General features: G+C 48.0%; 1 protein-coding gene across 1 annotated transcript in view; it reads right to left on the minus strand.

The window, feature by feature from the left end:
• Positions 1-18,805, minus strand: part of CSMD2 (CUB and Sushi multiple domains 2) — a 645,501-nt gene that overhangs the window by 15,188 nt on the left and 611,508 nt on the right. The window contains exons 58-62 of the mRNA XM_090057063.1: positions 13,166-13,342; positions 12,424-12,603; positions 9,716-9,889; positions 8,683-8,856; positions 1,128-1,201 (exon numbers count right to left, since the gene is read on the minus strand). Of these exons, the coding sequence (XP_089913189.1) occupies positions 1,128-1,201; positions 8,683-8,856; positions 9,716-9,889; positions 12,424-12,603; positions 13,166-13,342 (779 nt within the window). The remainder of the gene's footprint in view (positions 1-1,127; positions 1,202-8,682; positions 8,857-9,715; positions 9,890-12,423; positions 12,604-13,165; positions 13,343-18,805) is intronic.

Here is an 18,805-nt window from a genome sequence, read left to right on the forward strand (position 1 = left end):
GTTTGTATGTCATGTATTTGCCCCCAAACTGGCAAGATAAGTTGCAATGGGGAGTGTGGTTTGTATGTCATGTATTTGCCCCCAAACTGGCATCTCTGCAAGATGAGTCCTAAAGGCGGTTGAAATGTTTCAAAACTGGAATCACGTTTCTCACCAAAAGGATGCATTTTGCCTCCAAAATAATCCAGGGATAGAATTGCATTAGCATGCATGTCCAGTTCTTTACCTGCTTTTGCATTAGCTGTTCGAGGTGCTCCCGCAGGCTCCAACAGGATCAGGGCCCTGTTTTGGTAGGAGCCATACCAATGCCCAAGAAATCATTATTCTCCTCTCAAGGAACAATTATTACGTTCAATCTTCTCAGACATATTTAGACAGACATTCAAAATAAAGAATACTGCTACCCATGGGAAACATCTGTTACTTATAATATAAAGGTCATCGTGGGCTTGGGAATCTGAAAAGTGTACTAGGAATGTAACCGGGCTGGTCAGATTCACTTTCTGTTTCTCAGAGACTATCAGCATGATGCTACTTTATTTAGGTCTCCATCATGGTAAAAAATGTTCCCATTTAAAAAAGCAAATGTGGCACACACACACACAAGCATTCTTGACTCCAAATTTCAATTATACCATTTAAAACCTGCTCTTTTTTAATCTGGTTTCTGCTATTTAAGCACAGCAGTAATGTAAAAACTACAATCAGTGCCCGCGGAAACATTTTTTCAGTCTATTTTTCTACAGGCGGCCTTCCATTTTTTTATTTTTTTATTTTTATGCGGCAGTTCGAGATGTGCATCGCAAATTATTAACGCATTATTCAAATATCAGTCTAGAAATCGTGACCCAGCTCAAATCAATGGGCGTTTTCTCACTGACTTCACCAGGGCTAGGATTTCACCCAGCAACACGGGAAACAGAGTGACATCAGATTTACAGCTGATCTCCTCCATCACGTCCAGTTTCACATCCATCAAAGTGCACGCATATGGCATTTGCATATGTTAGCATAGTGCTCGCAAATCTTTTTGCAAGCTCAGCCTTCAAAGCCCACCAGAGACCTGGTGCACTTTGTCATCCTGTCTGCATACCCCAAGGGTGCGGAGTGATGCAAGACAGCATTACCTGATAACCTTGGGAGCTGTTCTGCATCCCAAAGAGAGGCACGCCAGGATCCACACATGTGGTGAGAGTAGGATCTTAAAAGGAAAAAGAGAAACACGCAGCATTATAAAGGGCTTAGATAGGGTGGATGTTCATGAAAGCACATCAGAGCTTTGCTTCTATGCCCACTTTTGGTCCAATAGTCCCATCATACAGTTTAAAAGAATAGTTCACGCCTTCCTTTCCCATGGGCGATATAGTCGCTATCTAAATAATCTGTACTAACAAGAAGACGTGTGGCTATTTCAGTCTCTCGCGCCTTGGCTGTTCCAACACAAGGCAACCGGGGCACATTACAGCATGGACAAAAAATATGACACAATCCGCCTGGCATTTCTGCACGTGATTATCTGATTAGCCAAAACTCCTGCAGGGGTTGGTACTCTGGCATCTCAGGCTAGGCAGAATCATTTTTCAGTAGACTTCGAAAAAACATAGCAGGGGCTCATGACTCACTAGGCATGGGGTGCTCAATCTCCCCCGCTTCCCCACAGACTCATGGGATCTGGCCTGTTAGGCTCCCTGGAGGGCTGGAAAGTTAGTGGCAGGAGAGTGGTGACAATTAGCAGTGCCACTGCTCCCCTGCCGCTGAATTTCCAAGTCCTGGCCCTGGGAACAAGATCCCACTGGCGCACGTGGGCTGGAACAGCGGCAGCAGGAGCAGGCCCAATCTGGGATGCGTGAGGTCAGGATTGGGGCCAGGGCTGGATGCCAGGCTCCATCTGGGGCCAAGATCAGGCTCACAGACCAGACTGGGCCTGTGGACCAGCCCCACACCATTTACCCAGCCTGCGGGACCAGAAGGGTGGGCACTGCTGCACTAGACCAATAGTGCTCAACCTTTTGGGTCCATGGGCTGGATGAGTGGCTCAGGGCCAGTTTTTAGGTCAGATCAGACCCCTTGACCCAGGATAAGGCCCCGTGCTACCTCCCTTGACCCTATGCCACCAGATCATGGCCCCATGCCACCTTCTTCAGCCTGTCCTACCTCCCTGGGGCCCCGCATCACTGGATCAGGCCCCGCACTGCCTTTAGTGAGCCCCGAGCCAGTGTGTTATTTGGCCCAGGGGCACCCCACAGGTCCAGAAATCTGGCAGCAGGGGAGCAGCAATTGGTGCCAATGCTCTTCCATTGCCAAACCTTCAGCCCCGTGGGGACTTCAGACCACAGGGCATGGCTCTGTGAGCTGGATCTGGGCCACAGGTCACGCACCCCTGCACTAGACCATAAATAAAGAAGAAGCTGGAGCAGGAGCAGGTGGAAACATTTAGAAACATTCCCACAAAAATCAACAACCCAGAAATGATTTTTTTTGGATAAAAATTCACACGATAAATAAAGTGCCTATCTATTGATCGGCTCCACCTAGCCTCCTCTGGCACTAACCACACGGGCAAACAAAACCCACAGCTTGCAAGGGCTCCTCCAGCTGCCCACCCCTGTGGGCAAGGACAGATTAAACGCTCTCGTAAAGGAAGGATGGGAACTGATCACAGTACCGCTGAATTCACAAAACAATCCCCCAGTAAGTAAGGCAAGACAGTAATACCTGACCCCACTTATTATGGGATAAATCATAATAGTTTAGTTTTACTCACAGTAATGCCCGACCCCATTGATTACGGGACATATCATTATAGTTTAGCTTCACTTACTGCAGGACTGAGACACACAGACTAAACAGTTATACCAGAGCGGCCGATATCACCCCGAGTGGTAGGTCTTCCCTCTTTAAAACAGTGCAAACACGTGTCTGCCTGTCCATGCCCTTAAGAGACTGCTCCACTGCATGGCTGAGAAAAGAGCAGGTGGGAAATACGTGCATTTTGAGATGGTTTGGTAAGGCCTCCCCTTCATCGTAGCTCTTCAGGTATCACAAAAAACTTCTGCTTCCTGGGGGGTGATGCAAGAGTGAACCACGTTGCTTGTTGGCTCTGCTACCTTCTCTTAGGTTGCTCTACTGTCCTCCACTTTCTGGGTCGAGTGCATCTCAACCCCCTAATGCTGTAGGCAGGGGTCCCCGCTGGGGAAAGAGTAAAGTGGATGGATCCTAGGTGCCATGCACAATAGCTGGATTTTGCTCTAAGCATCAGCAAAAGACCTGATCCCAATCCAGTCCCACATGCAGGGGGTTTTGTGGCACTGGGTCACTTGGATGCCACGCTGCTGTCCCATGCCACCTTTGGGTTTAGCTTGCGAGAGGCTCTTTTACATCTCCTCTGTTCCCGCTGCAGCGGCACTGCAGTTGTTACGAAAGGCCGTGCGGCGAGGTTGTCCATCTGGGTCTTGCTCTGCCGCCCAAGAGCTGCTATTTTGTGGTGATAGATGGTGACTGGAGATGTTACTGCATCTCAGATACATCATCTCTCATTATGCCTAGTTTGACCCAGTCCATCAGACGATGGATACACACAATTCAGAAGGAATACCTGCTTTTACCATTAGAGCATACATTTGCTCTTTTTTCCCCAGTGTGCAGACATGAGTTGGGAATCAATCGAACCCAGGCGGAAATGCAGTGAGTTCATATGAGGTTACAGATATATGTAACAACTGCAGCTATATCAAAGGCCATTGATACCAGCTGTTATGACAGTAAAAGCGAAGTTTTCATGATCTAGGAGGGAAAACTATAGCAGCAAAACCTCTGCAGCTTTCATCCTGCTTCAGTGAGCATCCAAGTTGGGGTGGTTTAGTTGCAGGATGAGGTGGATGCAGCAGTTAGCTTCCAACAACTGATGAGTCCTTCTTAGCAAAAGCTTTCCCTCCCCTTTAAAAACAAAAAGTTAACAGGTTCTTTCATCTCGAGTCCCAAGCTGATCAAAGATGTTACAGCCCCTTATCAGGGAAGCAGCACAGCAAGACCACGTCTTATTGAGAGAGGGTGATGGATGACAATCCTGGATGGGTTCATAAGGAAGCAGAAACAGCCACGAGTATTGTATCAGGATCAGTATCCACTCCTGCAAGCCCTAAGATGCTGCCGCCGCTCTGACCTGGTCACAGAACCAGACTCAAATCCAGGGGGAAGGGACCTCGGGCGGTTCATCTACTCCAGCCCCCTGCTCCAGGCGGGGCTGTTTTTTGCTTAAAGCATCCCAAACAGAAAATCTGTCTAACCTGCACTTAAAAAGCTTTGCAGGCATAATCTCCACAAGGGGTTTAGGAGATCGGTTCCGGTGCTTGACCACTTTCGCAACTAGGAAATTCCAACAGCCAACCTAAATCTCCCACGTTGCAATTTAAGCCTGTTCCTTCTTGTCCTATCCTCCAAGGGCACAGAGAACAACGGAGCGATTGCCATCCATGTGTGGGTTTTATCTTTGGGTTTTTGTTGGTATTTCTGGAGTCTCAGTAGACAAGAAGGAGACTGAAAAGGCCTCTCTTCTGCCAGGAGCGGAGAACAGGGAAAAGGTTCAAAATGGCAAGAACAACCTTGAAGAAGACTCTTCCCAGAAAAGGACTGAGAACAATCAGCATGGACAGGGCAGCAAGTAGCCTAGCTTGTTAAATTGGCACGGCGCGTGCCGGTGCAAGACAAGGCAGTGCACGGATGCAACCAGGGTTAAGTGCCAGGCCTGGACCTCCACACTAAGCTGAAGTGAGTTGCCATCTCCCAAGGAGCCGTGGCTCTCATTTTGCAAGAGAACAGGATAAAAAAAAAAAGCGTGTTTAGCTGCAATGCTAGTGATGCCAGCAATGCCAAGGGCTCATACAGCATGGTGATGGGCCTGGCATAAATGCACAGGACAGAGAGACGCAAAACTCTCGAACCCGTGGTTCAGAGGCGATGCCTTTTATTAGAGCAACTAAGAAACTGCAAAAAAAAAAAAAAAAAGTTTCTGCAAGTTTTTGGGAATATGCACCCTTCCTCAGGCTCAAGGAAAATGAAAGATGGTAAAAAAGTTTCTGTAGATAGAATATAATCTTCGTTTTTTTTGCACAGAGGAAGCTGAAGGTGGAAGTCTGCTCCTCTGGGTCCCTGAGAGTTTCTTTGCGAGTCGCTCTTTGATGTGCAGATCTGGCAGGATTCCTTCCCCGGTGGTGTCAGGTGGCAGAAAGGCAGGGAGGTATAGAAATCTTTCTTGTTGCTCAAAAAAAATCCAAATTCGGCTAAAATTCAGCATCTTCCATGTGTCGGGGATGTATTTAGTAGCTGTGTCAACCCAAGACAAAAAGAAATACAAAACTCTACAACTCTTGGTTCAGAGATGATACCTTTTATTAGACCCCCTAAGAAATCGCAAAAAGAATGATCTTTTTTTGCAAGCTTCATGCACCCTTCTTCAGGCCCAGGGGAAATTCAAGGTGGTAAAAGGTATTGTCTCTGAACCAGGAGCTTTGCATTTCTTTTTGTCTCAGCGAACAAATACATCCCTGAAAAATGGACAGAGAGATGCCACCAGAGGATGGCCGTGCTTGCAAAATGTCAGTCATGTCAGACAAGGCTCTTTGGGTCAATCCTGTATCTTTTATTAGACCAAGTCAAAGAGTTGGAAAAATTCTTCTTAGCAAGTGTTCGGGCACAAACGCCCTTCGTCAGGTGGAGGCGGTGTCTGGAGATGGTCCGTGCCCTTCCTGGATGGAGTGGTAAAGCAGCCAGAGGCCAGCACGTGTGCAGGAAATGTCAGGTGGGATCCTTCTCTAGTCCCCGCTCAGCTCCCTCTGCTTCTCCACGGCATGTTCGGTACCTCCATGAGCAGATCCAAACTCTCCCTGATCATTTGTTCCCCCATCCAAGAGAAGACTCAGATGAATCGGATGTACCCGGGTCCAGGAAAGAGCCACTGGGAAGCCATCATATGGCAGAGGTCGAAACATCCGTCACTCCTCACTGCAGGGGCAACGGGAACACAAGCTCTGCAAGCGACGGGCTCGGACTTTTTTACTCCTTAGGACCCGCGTGATCAGCCTCTTCATACAGTGTCCTGACGTGCTTCCCTGCGCTCTCGCCAGGCCCTTGGGAACTGTGGCGAGTCAGTAAACAAGGCATACAAAGTGCAGCCAATTTGGGGCTGCAACACAGGAGCTAATTCATTTCACTTTATTCGGCTCGGCGGAGCCTCCGTCATTTATCACCGGTGCCGTTTCCATGGCATCTGATGGAGGCCCCCAGATAAATCACAGCGTCTCCGATAAAATAAATAAATAAATAAATACATACCAGCCCCATCCCGCGGATGAGGCGGAAGTTGATGGATGGTGCAGGGTGAAGCGCATTAAAATCCGGGTCTCCTGGCTGTATTTTGTGGGCCTGACAGCACCAGCCATCTAACGTGGCGTGAGAATGGATGAGACCTGAATAAATAATGCCCGTCGCTCGGCCGGGAGTTGACGGCTCGGGTCAGGGTTTTGCAGACAGACAAGTCTTTTCGCTTCCTGTGATTTGCAGCAGGGGGACGCATCTGAAGGAGCAAAGTAAATTTCTTTGGCGATAAAAAGGGCCGCGTTTGTCATGCTCGCTAATACTGTGGTTTGATGCACTCCTCTGCAGGTGTGGGTGCCATATTCTTGAGGATTGATGGCAGGGTCCTGCAGAAGGCCTTGCGGAGAGGAGATGACGCATTAAGAGGCAACTCTGACTGAGACATTTAAGAGCCGCTACAGCGGCCAGCACCGAAGAGACGGCACAGTGTTCTGGCCAGCTAGCTAGATTAAAAGTAGAAAACAGCAGGGAAAAAACCCGACCAGTCCTTTCTTAGTGACACCATCCAACACAGGAGGACAAAGATGTGAATTGGTGGGAGGTAAATGTAGAACCATGCAGGGTTTTTTTCTTTTAATTATTTATTATTATTATTCTTAGTGCCCAGGTAATATGGGCCTGATGTCAGAAATAGAATAGTTGTGCTGGATAGATAGGCAGCATGCAGTCCGCTTTGGCAATTTATTGCTGCAGAGTTAAAGGCTGTAGCTGGATTGCAAAACAGGTGAGACCATGTTATGACTAATTATAATTATATGCTTCCTTGAGCTTGCACGAGGCTTTGGGAGCCACAGGAAACTGGCAAACAGAGGAAGCATTGCAATTTGTATCTAAGCCTGCATCCTAACCCCCTAGCTGGGAAGAGTCACTCTTGGGATTCGGTTTGCTATGTACAGCCCCTTCACTTTTTCGAGGGCGCTGCACTTCTGTAAGGAGCATCTTCCATGCTGGATACGATTCCAATATAGCAGAGGATACACATGTGTGCACATGCACACGCGTGCACACACGTACACACTGTCCTCCTTTGGTAGTGATTTTACCTTGTTCTCCCTGGTTTTGTTGATTGTCTAAATATAAAATATCAGTCAAGCTAAGTGGAAAGCTATAGCTCCTCTTGGTGGACAGAAACAAACTGGGTGCCTCTCTAATACCGGTAGCTGCACAAGCTATAAAAACAGCATTATAATCCTATGCATTTGGTTGCCAGTAGGTCACTATAGGCATCGCATAGGAACGTTGCCCTCCGAGCTACACGCAGTGCCACACAGCTCAAGCGCGGCAGAAAAGAGGGGCCTGCCTTCCTCAGAAGCGTTGTGGAGGCAGGATGCAGGAATGGATGGACCGGTGCTCCGATTTAGGATAACAAACCCCATGAGGCTCTTTCTTGCCACTAGCTGAAGCAGTCAGACTAAAACAAAAATGTCATCAATTAAATGAAAAAGTTATGCTCCTATTTTCCTGGAAACTAAAACTAAAAATGGGTGATTTTTGTGGGCAGGGCAAGAAAAAATGGTACCGCGACAAAAAGAAACCCAGAAGCAGCCCATATTTTTGATCGAGCTCAGTCACTTACTCTACCACAGACACCTAAATAAATGGCCAGAATTTCAAGAGGCTAACTCCTGTTTAGGTAATGCAGTTATTCAGAGGTGGTCATCATCCAGCAAAATCCTCCTGGCATTTCTTACTCGAAGCTGCTAGAGGCTGAGCTTGTAGGAAATCTTTGCCCCTTGACCACAGGGGTCACATGAATAAAAAACCTGGTTAATTTTTGCAACAACTGGGACTTTGTTGTAAATGCTGGAGGCCAGCGGGCATGGCAAAGGAGCAGAGCCGGCTTCTGGGGCCTGCGAAACCTGTGAGCAAAGCAAGCCCACATCCAGGGGAAAGGCCCCCGGTTCTCCGAGTTCCTGGGGGGCTGTGAGGTCTGCACCACTGAAAACAGAAAACTGAGCTTGCCGCATGCCCGTCTTGTCTGCCAAAGGGAATTGCCTATCTTCCTTCCAGGCCTGACCATAGAAGACAGGGGGGCCTAGGTAGGAGGAAGGGGAAAAAACAGGGTTGAGACAGGATTTATGGAGGAATGGTACAGTCACCTACCCTGGCGATCTTCAAAATTATGCCCACCTGGCTGAGGTCATCTGATCTCAGCCGTCTTTCCTGCCCAAGTGCAGGGGGGCTGGACCCGATGATCTGCAAGGTCTCTTCCAGCCCCTAACAACTATGAAACTATGACACCTGAGCCAGCCTGGGTGAGACCTCGAGGCCTTTGATTTTACCTGTGCAGATGCAAGGTGCTGCTCTTACCTATGCAGCTGGGCTGGGTTCCACTCCACGTCCCGTCCGACTGGCAAAACCGCCGAGCTGACCCCACCAGCACCAGCGGGGCCAGGCAGGAGAAGGAGACTGAGGAGCGGTACGTGAACCCTCTGTCCTCTCTCCTGCCTTGAGCCGGTATCCCAGGATCACCGCAAAACACAGCTGGAAAAGTGAGCAGAGGATGGCGATGGAGCTCATCACAGACCGGCAGCAGTAATGGGTTACGTTTGTTTCTATTAAGGGTCAAAAACCTCCCGAATCCCTAATTATTAAGTGCACTGATATTGCACAGGAAACCGCTAGCAGCGAAAGGCATGCTGGCTGCTTTCTGGGCACTTCTGTTTGCCAGTTCTCATTTAATTGACTTTTCCCTGCTCCATGTGTCCTAGGAGGTAGGAGGAACAGGAGGTTTCTGGGGTCCCCCCCCGCCCTGCTCTTTTTTTTGCATAACAGTGTGCTTAACATTAAAACGCATCCTTAATTGTACAATGTCAGATCACCATGCGGCGCGCATCACATGCACAGCCCGCTAACTATACGACAGCCGGGGAAAGGGGTAAGGGACGCAGTCAGGTCTTTGTGCTGCTTAATATGAAAATAGGTATTGCGTTGCTGCCAACTGTTCCACAAAAAAAGGGAGCTAAAATCTGGCTTGATCAGCATGAGGCATTTAACTAATAGGTACTGAATCAGACACGCTGGTTTTAATCCAATCGGAAACCTGCCATGGGGAAGCATTGCAACGCTCGCAGTAGCGAACGGTGCCCTTTGTTGGTGCTTGTCAGTCGAGGCCTTCAGACACTTCAAGGAGGACTTCAGAAGGGCTCAGCTCCTCCTGAGCCACCTAAATAAAGCCCCGGATTTTAAGAAAGGTGTTGCATGATGGGGGATGCTGGAGTATGTGCCTTCACATGATCCAGGAAGACAAATTCCCTGGGAAGGCACAGCACTCGGTGTCTTTGCACCTCAACCCCCACCGCCTGCCACACTTGCACACGAAGGAACGTGGCCGTCTGCTTACGAAAGCACTGCGGGATTTCTCCGCTCCAGGTCCCATTCCCTTCGCAGGTCAGGACAGCAGGGAGAGAGAGCTGGTATCCTTCCAGGCAGGCATAGCTCACGCTCGAACCCCAGCTAAAATCAGAGCCCACAACTTTCCCGTTGGGGAGGGCTTGAGGGGATTTGCAGATGATAGCTGAGCAAAGGAAAAAAAAAAAGAAATACGCACAGTTCAGTTCCAATGACTACTTAACCTCCTTGTTTCCATTAGCAAGTAAACCCACGTAGGATCCAAGCCACGTTCAGCTCTCCAAGAAACTCTCAGTGGGTTAGGTTTGCAAGGGGGCTGTGCAAACGTTTCCTGCTATATACATGTGTTTGCAAAGTGTGGGGGGTTGCTGTGAATTTTATGATCAAACACATCCCAAATCAAAGCGGGGTCAGGAGTTAGGTTGTTTTTTTTTGCGAGGTTCCACCTAAAATTACAAATCGGATCCAGGACAGTAGAAAACTCGGCCCCAGGTTCTTCAGAAGATCCAGAGAATCTGGAGAAGCATTTTGAGTGACCAATTAAATCAAGAAATACTACGAATTTCACTCAGTTTGGGTTTTCTTTAGCCATACCCTTGCTTTCAAACTCCTAGCAATGTTCAGATGCTCCACAATAGAAATAGGCAGGGTTTCCAGTTGAGAATAGGGTCTATGATCTTGCTCTAGTAGCTCAAAGTGGCAAGAAACGAAGAAGGAAAAGAAGGGAGCACTGCTCTTTGCAGCTGCTGACTCAGATGATAAGCAATCAATTGTATATAATGGGTCTGCTGCGGTTTCAACAGTATCGGTACCATTCAGAGAATGAGGTATTTGCACAGGCACATCTAGGGCCTTGACCAAACTTTTCTTCTCTTGTTATTCTAGTGCAGGTACAGAAACCCAGAAGTGTCTATCTATGCTAGCTGTCCTGAGCCCGGGCTCTGAAGCCTCAGACAGTAGCTAGTCAGAGGCATAGCAAGGAGCTCAGTCCCACTTAGGAACTGATTCCTCCCACAGACAAGGACGTTTCCAAACTCTCTAGGCTCATTCCTCCCCCCACAGTAACATTGCTCCTATAAAAGTCAGACTCTGAAACACTCCCTTTGGAAGCAGGTTTTACATCATGTCCCTCTGGGCTGCACCCCGAAGGGGAAAGTTTGTGAGCGACATATATCTTGTGCTTTCTCCCGTTCCTTACCTTCTGTTCAAGTGATGAATTATTAGTGCTATGCTAAGTTCATTTGGGTTGTCTGAACAGTTTTCCTACTCATTCAAATGGAATTAATTAGCGAAGGGATGAATTATTCAGGCTGATCAACCAGTTAACTGGCCGGCAATCAATGGATAACCTCCAAGCAACAAAGTATTACGGAGGACTAGTGTATTTAGGGAACATCCCAAGGCTTTGACGCAGAAGCCCGAGGGACGGTGGTGGGCTTGAGAACTCAGGTCAGTGCAATATCAAGGTGGTGAAGGAGACGCATCCCAGGAAGAAACACAAACCTGAGAATACCTTTAACGACGAGCAAACATGCAAAGAAGAAACAAATGAAAATATGTGAAAACCCAAGTGATCTTTAAATGTGAAGCTACAGCAGAGGCTGGAGAAAAGACGTGGGATGGCAGTTCCCCTGCTGAAGGGGAGTGCTTGCCCAGCTGGAGCGCTGCAGCATAAAGCAAAGCTCTTAGACTTTCACTCATTTACATAAGAAACACTTATGAGCGTAACGCAACAGCTAGCAAACCCCAAAACATTAATGCCACCGGATTAGTAAACCGTAAGCCACACTTTGAGATACCATAAAGCATACAGGTTAAATCGTACACAAGAGCTGGGTAATATCTGGGTAAGCCTGTCAATGTAAAGCAAAGACATGGATTATTTATACCTAGTGAACCACAGCAGAGGCTCAAAACGGTGGCCATTACTTTCTGATCTGCTTGTGCACTGGGCTGTTTATGATGATGGATTCTGCCGCCTCTCCCTACGAGATGGAGTAGGTGCTACCTTTTAACAATAATTTACCAAGCGCGTTTTGGCCAGCCTTCCACGTCTGCTACATCTCTCCCTCCTGCCGTCTGCACAGTGCTATTAATGGGCCAAGCGTGGCAAGAGGTATCAAACCTCAGTTTTGTTCACAGAAGGCAGTAACTGCTGTAGAGAGAAAACACCTGCCTTTCACTGTCTTGGTGCCTGGTGCCTTTATGCCAAATGCCAAGCATGTGTGGGTTGGGGAACCCAACATGCTACTAAATCAGAACGGAAATGCTTTGCCTTGGTGTATATGGAGACAAAAGGGGGGGAGGGGGGCAATGGGGCTGTAACATATTACACAACACCAGTTTCTAATTTCAGAGACAACAGACTCCTTGCGGGAGAGCTAGATGAGTGTTTTTCTCTCTTAAACCACAATGCAGGGCATGCAGCAGTTACTTTTGGGTCTGCTCCGCATATTGGCTTCCACCCCAACATAAACCTGTCCCCTCGCGCTGCTGAGTAATTACTCATGCAGGCCAATCCTACAGGAAAGATGGCCCAGTTGTCAGAAGACTACCACGGGACCAAGGGAACCCCAGGAAAGTCACTTAGCCTCGGTTTACTGTCAGTAAAATGGGGATAAGGTCCCAGGAGCTGCAGGGAGCGTGTGGCCTATAACTTAACATCTTTAGACATGTACAGTTGACAAAGCAGGGCCTCACCCTTGCAGACGGGCTTGGTGCCATTCCAGGTCCGGTCTTTTGTGCAGGTCAGAGAGGATGCTCTGTCCGACTCCATCATGTAGCCAGGGGTGCACTGAAATACTACCGTTTTATTGTAGGTGAAGTCATTTCCTAGCCTAATGCCGTTGGCTGGCACACCCGGGTCACCACAGTTTATCACTGGGAAAGGAGAAGACACAATCGTTACATTTCTGGTGCACACACCACGTGGATGATACAACTGGCACATATTTTAAGATTGCACTTTCTAACTCAAGACGTTTTCCTAACCTAGTTGTGGACTCAGGCAGCACCTTTCACTTGCAGGTTAAAGGAGCTAAACGTACTCCATATATATGATGTACATCATTGGCTTCTGAACTACGGCCTCATCAGTGCCTGCATGCCAAAGGGCAGGACTATCACATGCAAAGGCAGCCAAGAGAGAGTGGCCCCAGGATTCAGGACAGCTCACATCTGCTCATGAAGTTTATGATTGGAGACTGGGAAGACAAAGCAGAAGCCTGAGCATTCGCTGCAGGAGGCGTTCAGGAGCCTCAAAGAGCTTGCGTGAAGAACGGTTTCGACTGGTGCTAGTTAATTTAATGGTCTTTCCCCTGTGCTTGTTGACACATCCAGTTCCCTAACGAGGTGTTTAGCATGTGCTCCTGGACAGCCTAGCCTGGGAGTCTCCCATTTATTATTCATCTCATCTTCCATGAACCCCGCTCCAGGCACCTACCTGTACACTCTGGAGTGGTCCCAGTCCAGGTCCCATTGACAGTACAATGCCTGCTCAGCACCCCTGTAGAATAATACCCTTCCCGACACTGATATATAATGGAGCTGGAGAAAACCAAGCCATCATTAAACATGACTCTCGCGTTGCTGGGAGTTCCTGGGTTTCCACAAGATACAACTAAAAAAGCCAAAAGAGCCAAGTTAAAAAAAAGAAAAATGAACATCGCCCCAGTCTCAACAGAAGCAAACTGAGCTGCAGACACCTCTGGATTAATCAGTGGATCTCAAGATGCATTGGGTCAAGCCCGCTTATTTTGCAGTACAAGAAAAAACATCCCAAGAACAATGGCCTCAGTCGCTCTGGCAAATGGCCGGGCAGGACCTCTGCAGCCGATGTGCAACTTCCATATACAGTGACTGGAAATCTGCATGAGGGATTCACTGCCCTTGAAACCCTCTTGCCTACAAAATACTTACCACATTGGCCTCATCCTGGGATCCAAAAAGGTACCCCAACCCCGAGAGCCAACATCCTTGTTATTAGTCTTACAGAGGGGAAGCCGGGACAGGCTTTCTGTCCCTTGACGCTGACCACCGCAGGCACAAGCTGTGCTAAGGTATGCAAACCTGATCTGAAATGTAGACACACTGTGGACAAAATGGGGAGAACAGGGGCAGCTGGTAGCCAGAAGAACCCAGGCAGTTCGGGGTCAACAGATTATTGCAATTTTCATTGCTGATCTGAATCCAGCCCAGATGGGGGCCAGCCAATGCCAGGTGACATCTTTTCAGGGATCTATGGCCTGTGCAAAATGAGGTGCCACATCTGGAACTGGCTGGGCAGCAATTGGGTCAGCCGCTACTGACAATAACCATCACAATAATCAAAGAGAGGCCCAACTGGGCCATGAGTCATCCCATTTTCCACGGCGTAGACCTTAAAGTTCAGGGCAGAGACACTTCTGAGCACATAAATCTGGACCCTCATCTGTCTTGAAGCTCTAGTGGTGGTCTCAAATAATCTCAGAAAGTAGTGGACTGGACCAACCCCTGGAGCCCCAGGATCTTTAAGAAGTGCGGTAATCTGGATCTGTATCTCTGGCTTGTTGCTGCTCTGAAAGCCGAGAGCTTTGCTGACTTCAAGGGAATCAAAGCAGCAGGGGACTCGGCTACCCTTTCATAATGGCAGCCGTGCTCTGTTCTTGCTCGCGTCTATCCAATTATGCTTTCAAATGGGGGAGAATATTGCGAGGATACAATTATAGGTTTGTCACTGCTCAAGTTTTATGTCTAAACTGCCTCGGTGCTGCTGCAATAAAAGGGCATCAGCCTAAGCAGTGGTACGTGCAGCCCTGTCATGACAAAATAAGCACCTGCAATAATTGCATCCAGCCCTCATTTACTGTGGAATTACAGTACATGAAAGAAAATCACATGAATCAATAAAAGGCTTAAACCGCTTGCCTCCAACTATTTGACAAGGAAATTCCCCCTTGGCAATGCACTGATGTCTCTCTGCCAGAGCATCCGTTTGGGACTGTGAGATGCCCGCTCCCCTCACTCGGTTGCTTCCCCTTCCCCCCTCCCCACCCACGAACAGGGCAACGGCATGCACAAAGGATGGGAATACTGGCTGCTACCCTGCATGTGGAGAAGAGACCTGCTTACGGGACAACGGGAAAGCACCATGCACAGCTCAGCAATGCAGCAAGAGCATCCTTCTCCTTCCTTGTTCCTCAGTTTGCTGACAGCAGGTTAACATATGAGCTTGTCAGATGTGTATCTGTTTGGCAGGGGGAAACTAATAACCATTCTGGACTGTGCGAACAGACATTTTGCATGGCCCTAAAATCACTCAGGGTGCTTTCTAGTTACAGATTCCTCATGCATTCAATGCCTCAGTGATACATGGTGTCATTTCCAGGAGATGCTGGTATAAAAGTCAGATTCTGTCAACCTAGGACAAGCTCTGGATTTAGTATTTCACTGTCCCATCAATGCACCAGCCTCTCTCTCACCCTGCACCTGTCCCATATATGTACCCAATAAAGCTGATACAGCCAGTTCTACAATATTTATCACATGCCTGCTCCACAATTAATTGCGACTTTGGAAAAGGTTGCAATGGGAAGGGAGAAGAATGGTGCAATGTTCCAGCAGAGCTGGGCATGTGAATGTGGTAGTCTAATTCCAAGCTGACGTCAGCCACAGTTTGCCTGCTCTGGATATTAAAAAGGATGTAGGCTTTTTAAGGTAAGCGACCAAACTTTCAAGTTGCATTTAAAATAAATGAGTACCCGGTCCCACAACCAAGGAGTGATCCAGGTGAAGAGTTCCCCCAAGCTTTGGTGCGAGTTGCAGGCATCATGCTGAACTGAATCCTGGAAGAAAATTGATTGGCACTGCCATTTGGATTGAACGCAAATGAAAAACAGACACCCTCCCCCCCACCCCTGCCCACGGGGAAAAAGAGTATCAAGAAACCAAAGTGCCTATTTGGATCTTCTTGGACTTGTTTCTTCTTTTACACGCGGATATTTCAAGAGAGGATGCTCAGTTGCCAAAGAAAATGACAGATTTTAAAAAAAGAGGAAGTTTTGATCCTCGAGCTGCAGAAATGCTCCCGTAATTAAGGAACCTGTGCACTGGGGCTTCCCAAAATGGGGAAGAAGAACGGCTTGAATGTAGCTCTAAATCATGCCTGCTGCTAATGGCTCCACAGAGACGGCAGTCAGGGATTGAGAGGGGGGATGAGAAAGCCCTTGTCCTATCCCCTGAGCCATTGACCCCTGTGCATTGGCAGGAAGGTGGATTTGGCACCGGTTCTGCAGCACAACCAATCCCACTGTCAGAGGTGCAAAGCATAGGGATCTTTGCTGGGAATGGGGTCCACTGGCCCCACTCCATCTCCAGATCTGGGCTCATAAACCTACGCGTGCCTACCTGACAGCTCTGCAGACGATTGGAACTGAAAGGTATTTAACAAGCTCACTCACCGTCCCCTCCTTACTGCTGATTATTTTCGGGAACTTCCCTCAGCCGTGGCAAGCAAAATCAGATTGAGCTGTGCAGTCAATACCACTTTTGCTTTTTAGCAAGGATAATACAGTATTGTGCAGCGTGCGCTTCTATATAGCGCCATTCGGCGGAGGATCTCAACGTGCTTTAACATGATTCATGAATTCAGCTCTTATGGAAGGCATTAATGCACCAGTTTTAACATATGGTGAAAATTAGGGAAGGGCAGGTGAAGTCATTTGGCCAACATTGCATAATGACTCTGTGGAAGAGCTGGGAACTGAAACCAGGAGTCTTGATTCCCAGTTCCCTTCTCTACCAGAACACCCTTCCCGCGCCGAGACGTAAATCGAACCCAGCAGTCCTGACTCCTGGTCCTCTTGCTCTAGCCACTAGGCAAACTTCCCCTCCCAGAGCTAGGGAGAGAAGCCAGAAATCCTGACTCCCATCTCATAGTCTAACGACCAAATCATCCGCCCCGCCTTGTGTCAGTACCACAATGCTCTGCTTGGTTCCCCAGTAAGGCAAGGGATGCTTATAATCAGGGATCCTGGGTTTTTTCTGATTTAAAAAATCCCCAATTTTCTGTTAAAGAAAAAGGTAACCCCAAATCCACATTGTTCCATGATTAAAACAGAACACCACTATATCTATATCTCTATGTATTTCATTTAAATAATTCATTGTGTTATATTTCATTGTGTAATAATTCCGTGCTTCATTTAAATCATGGAACAATGTAGATTTGGGGTAAGTTTTCTTTTTAACCAAAAATTGGGGATTTTGTTAAATCAGAGAAAACCAGGATCCCTGCTTATAACTAAATGATACACAAGGGAATGGCAAATAATAATAATAAAAAAACCCCACTGCAATCAGATTGCTTCAATCTCTTGGCTCCTTTTCTGTTTCTTTACCAACACTAAACAGGGTGCCTACTGCATTCTGATAAAGTCCTTCTTGAAGCCAACACCACAGATGGGGTTGTTAAATGTAATCACAATCGCTGCCAAAGATGACAATGGAGGAGACCAAGAAGAGAATTACAATAAGAAATGAGTGCTTCTTGGGCACTGAAAAGTAAGATCTGGGGTTTGGGAGGGGAAAAATCGTTCTCACTTATGGCATTTTGGACGGGTGGGAAGATTCACTCAGGGACCGGGAAATCCCAGCATGTAAAAAAGACAGCTAAAGTCAGTCTTGCCCAGCAAGCCTTTCCACGATGCTGGGCGGGGAACAGGCATAATGTTGAGGTCCGGCTGCACACCTGTAGAGGGGCTGCCTACATTGCTCCCCTGCCTTCAGGCTGCCCCTACCCATCCCCATGGGGGTGGCTGGGGAGTGAGTGGGCTGTTATTTCTGCCCTCTTGCCCTGTAGAAAGGAAGCGGTGCCAGGAAAAAGAATCGAGATTAAAAACGCAACCCCCCCAAAACAAACCCCCATTCAATCTGGAAGTCCCCTAAGATGCACCTAGGGACCAGGAGTTTCAAGAGCTCAGAACCAAAACTCAAAGCTAGGCTGGTCCTTGCAAGCTGAGTGCTGGGCTCCGTGTAGTGGGAGCTCAGCACTTGCAAGTCTGGCCCTGAGAAATTTGGCTATGGCTGTGGTTTGGAAGCTGGAGCCTCTTTCAACATTTCATTGCCTTTGCTCTCTGCGATCAAGTGGAGAGCAGGTTTGATTGCTTTCCACCTCTTAAAATTGCAGTTATTAAATCAGGATGACTATTAATCAAGAGTGACTTCGAAACGAAGGCAAGTGGGAGCATAGCTCCTGTGATAGCAGGCTTCATCAGCCGGCAGCGTTATGTCCCGGCTTCCCGGTTCTTTTTTTTTCCTCAATGTGCAAATGAGTTTTGACTCTTGAGGGTGTGTGTGTGTGTGTCCGCATCCGTGTTTGTGTGCGTGCATGTGTGTTGTGGAGCCAGGAGATTTATGTGCCTGATCTGGGTGTGGAATAGAGGCCATGCTTGGAGCAGACCTGCGAAGTGATGGATTTCCGAGCATGCTACTTCTGCTTGGTTCAGGACTAGGCATTGTGTAAGTAAAGGCAAGTGATGTTTTGAGCACGCCCAAACCCTACTGCACTGATTCATCCTCTATTAGGAAAAACAAGCCACGAAAGCCCTGGGAATCCGCGACCACTCAAGCAAAGGCAGCATTGGCCGCGCCAGAACAGCGGGTGAGTAGCATCTCTTTACTTATTACGCAGGCTTCAAAACCCCGTCTGCCCTGCCGGGTGAATTCCATCAAATCACGCAGAGCACCCGCAGGTACCAAAACAATGAGGTCCTTTCCTTCACAGCTAGTGGCATTTTAAAAATGTCTATGATCACAGAACTAGAAGTGCATCCATTCCCCTGAGGAAGAGCAACAAAGCTTCCCCTTCTTTCCCTTGCAGAGCTGTTTGCTAAGCAGGGCTCCAGTCGAGGTGGTATGTAAACAGAGCGGTCCCACGCATCCCCCCGGTCTAATCCTTGCAGCAGACAGACTCATTCTTCTGGGTTTTGCTGCCATTCACCAGGCAGGCTGAAATGCTTTCCCAACGGTGCCTGACCTATCAGGCCAAATCCACTGTCGGAATAAGACTCAGCCAAGCGCCTTTGGGGGTCTTGGCGCCTTTGCT

Source organism: Crocodylus siamensis, chromosome 7, assembly GCF_052110815.1.
Source record: "Crocodylus siamensis isolate JL-2025a chromosome 7, ASM5211081v1, whole genome shotgun sequence".
Taxonomy (NCBI): Eukaryota; Metazoa; Chordata; order Crocodylia; family Crocodylidae; genus Crocodylus; species Crocodylus siamensis.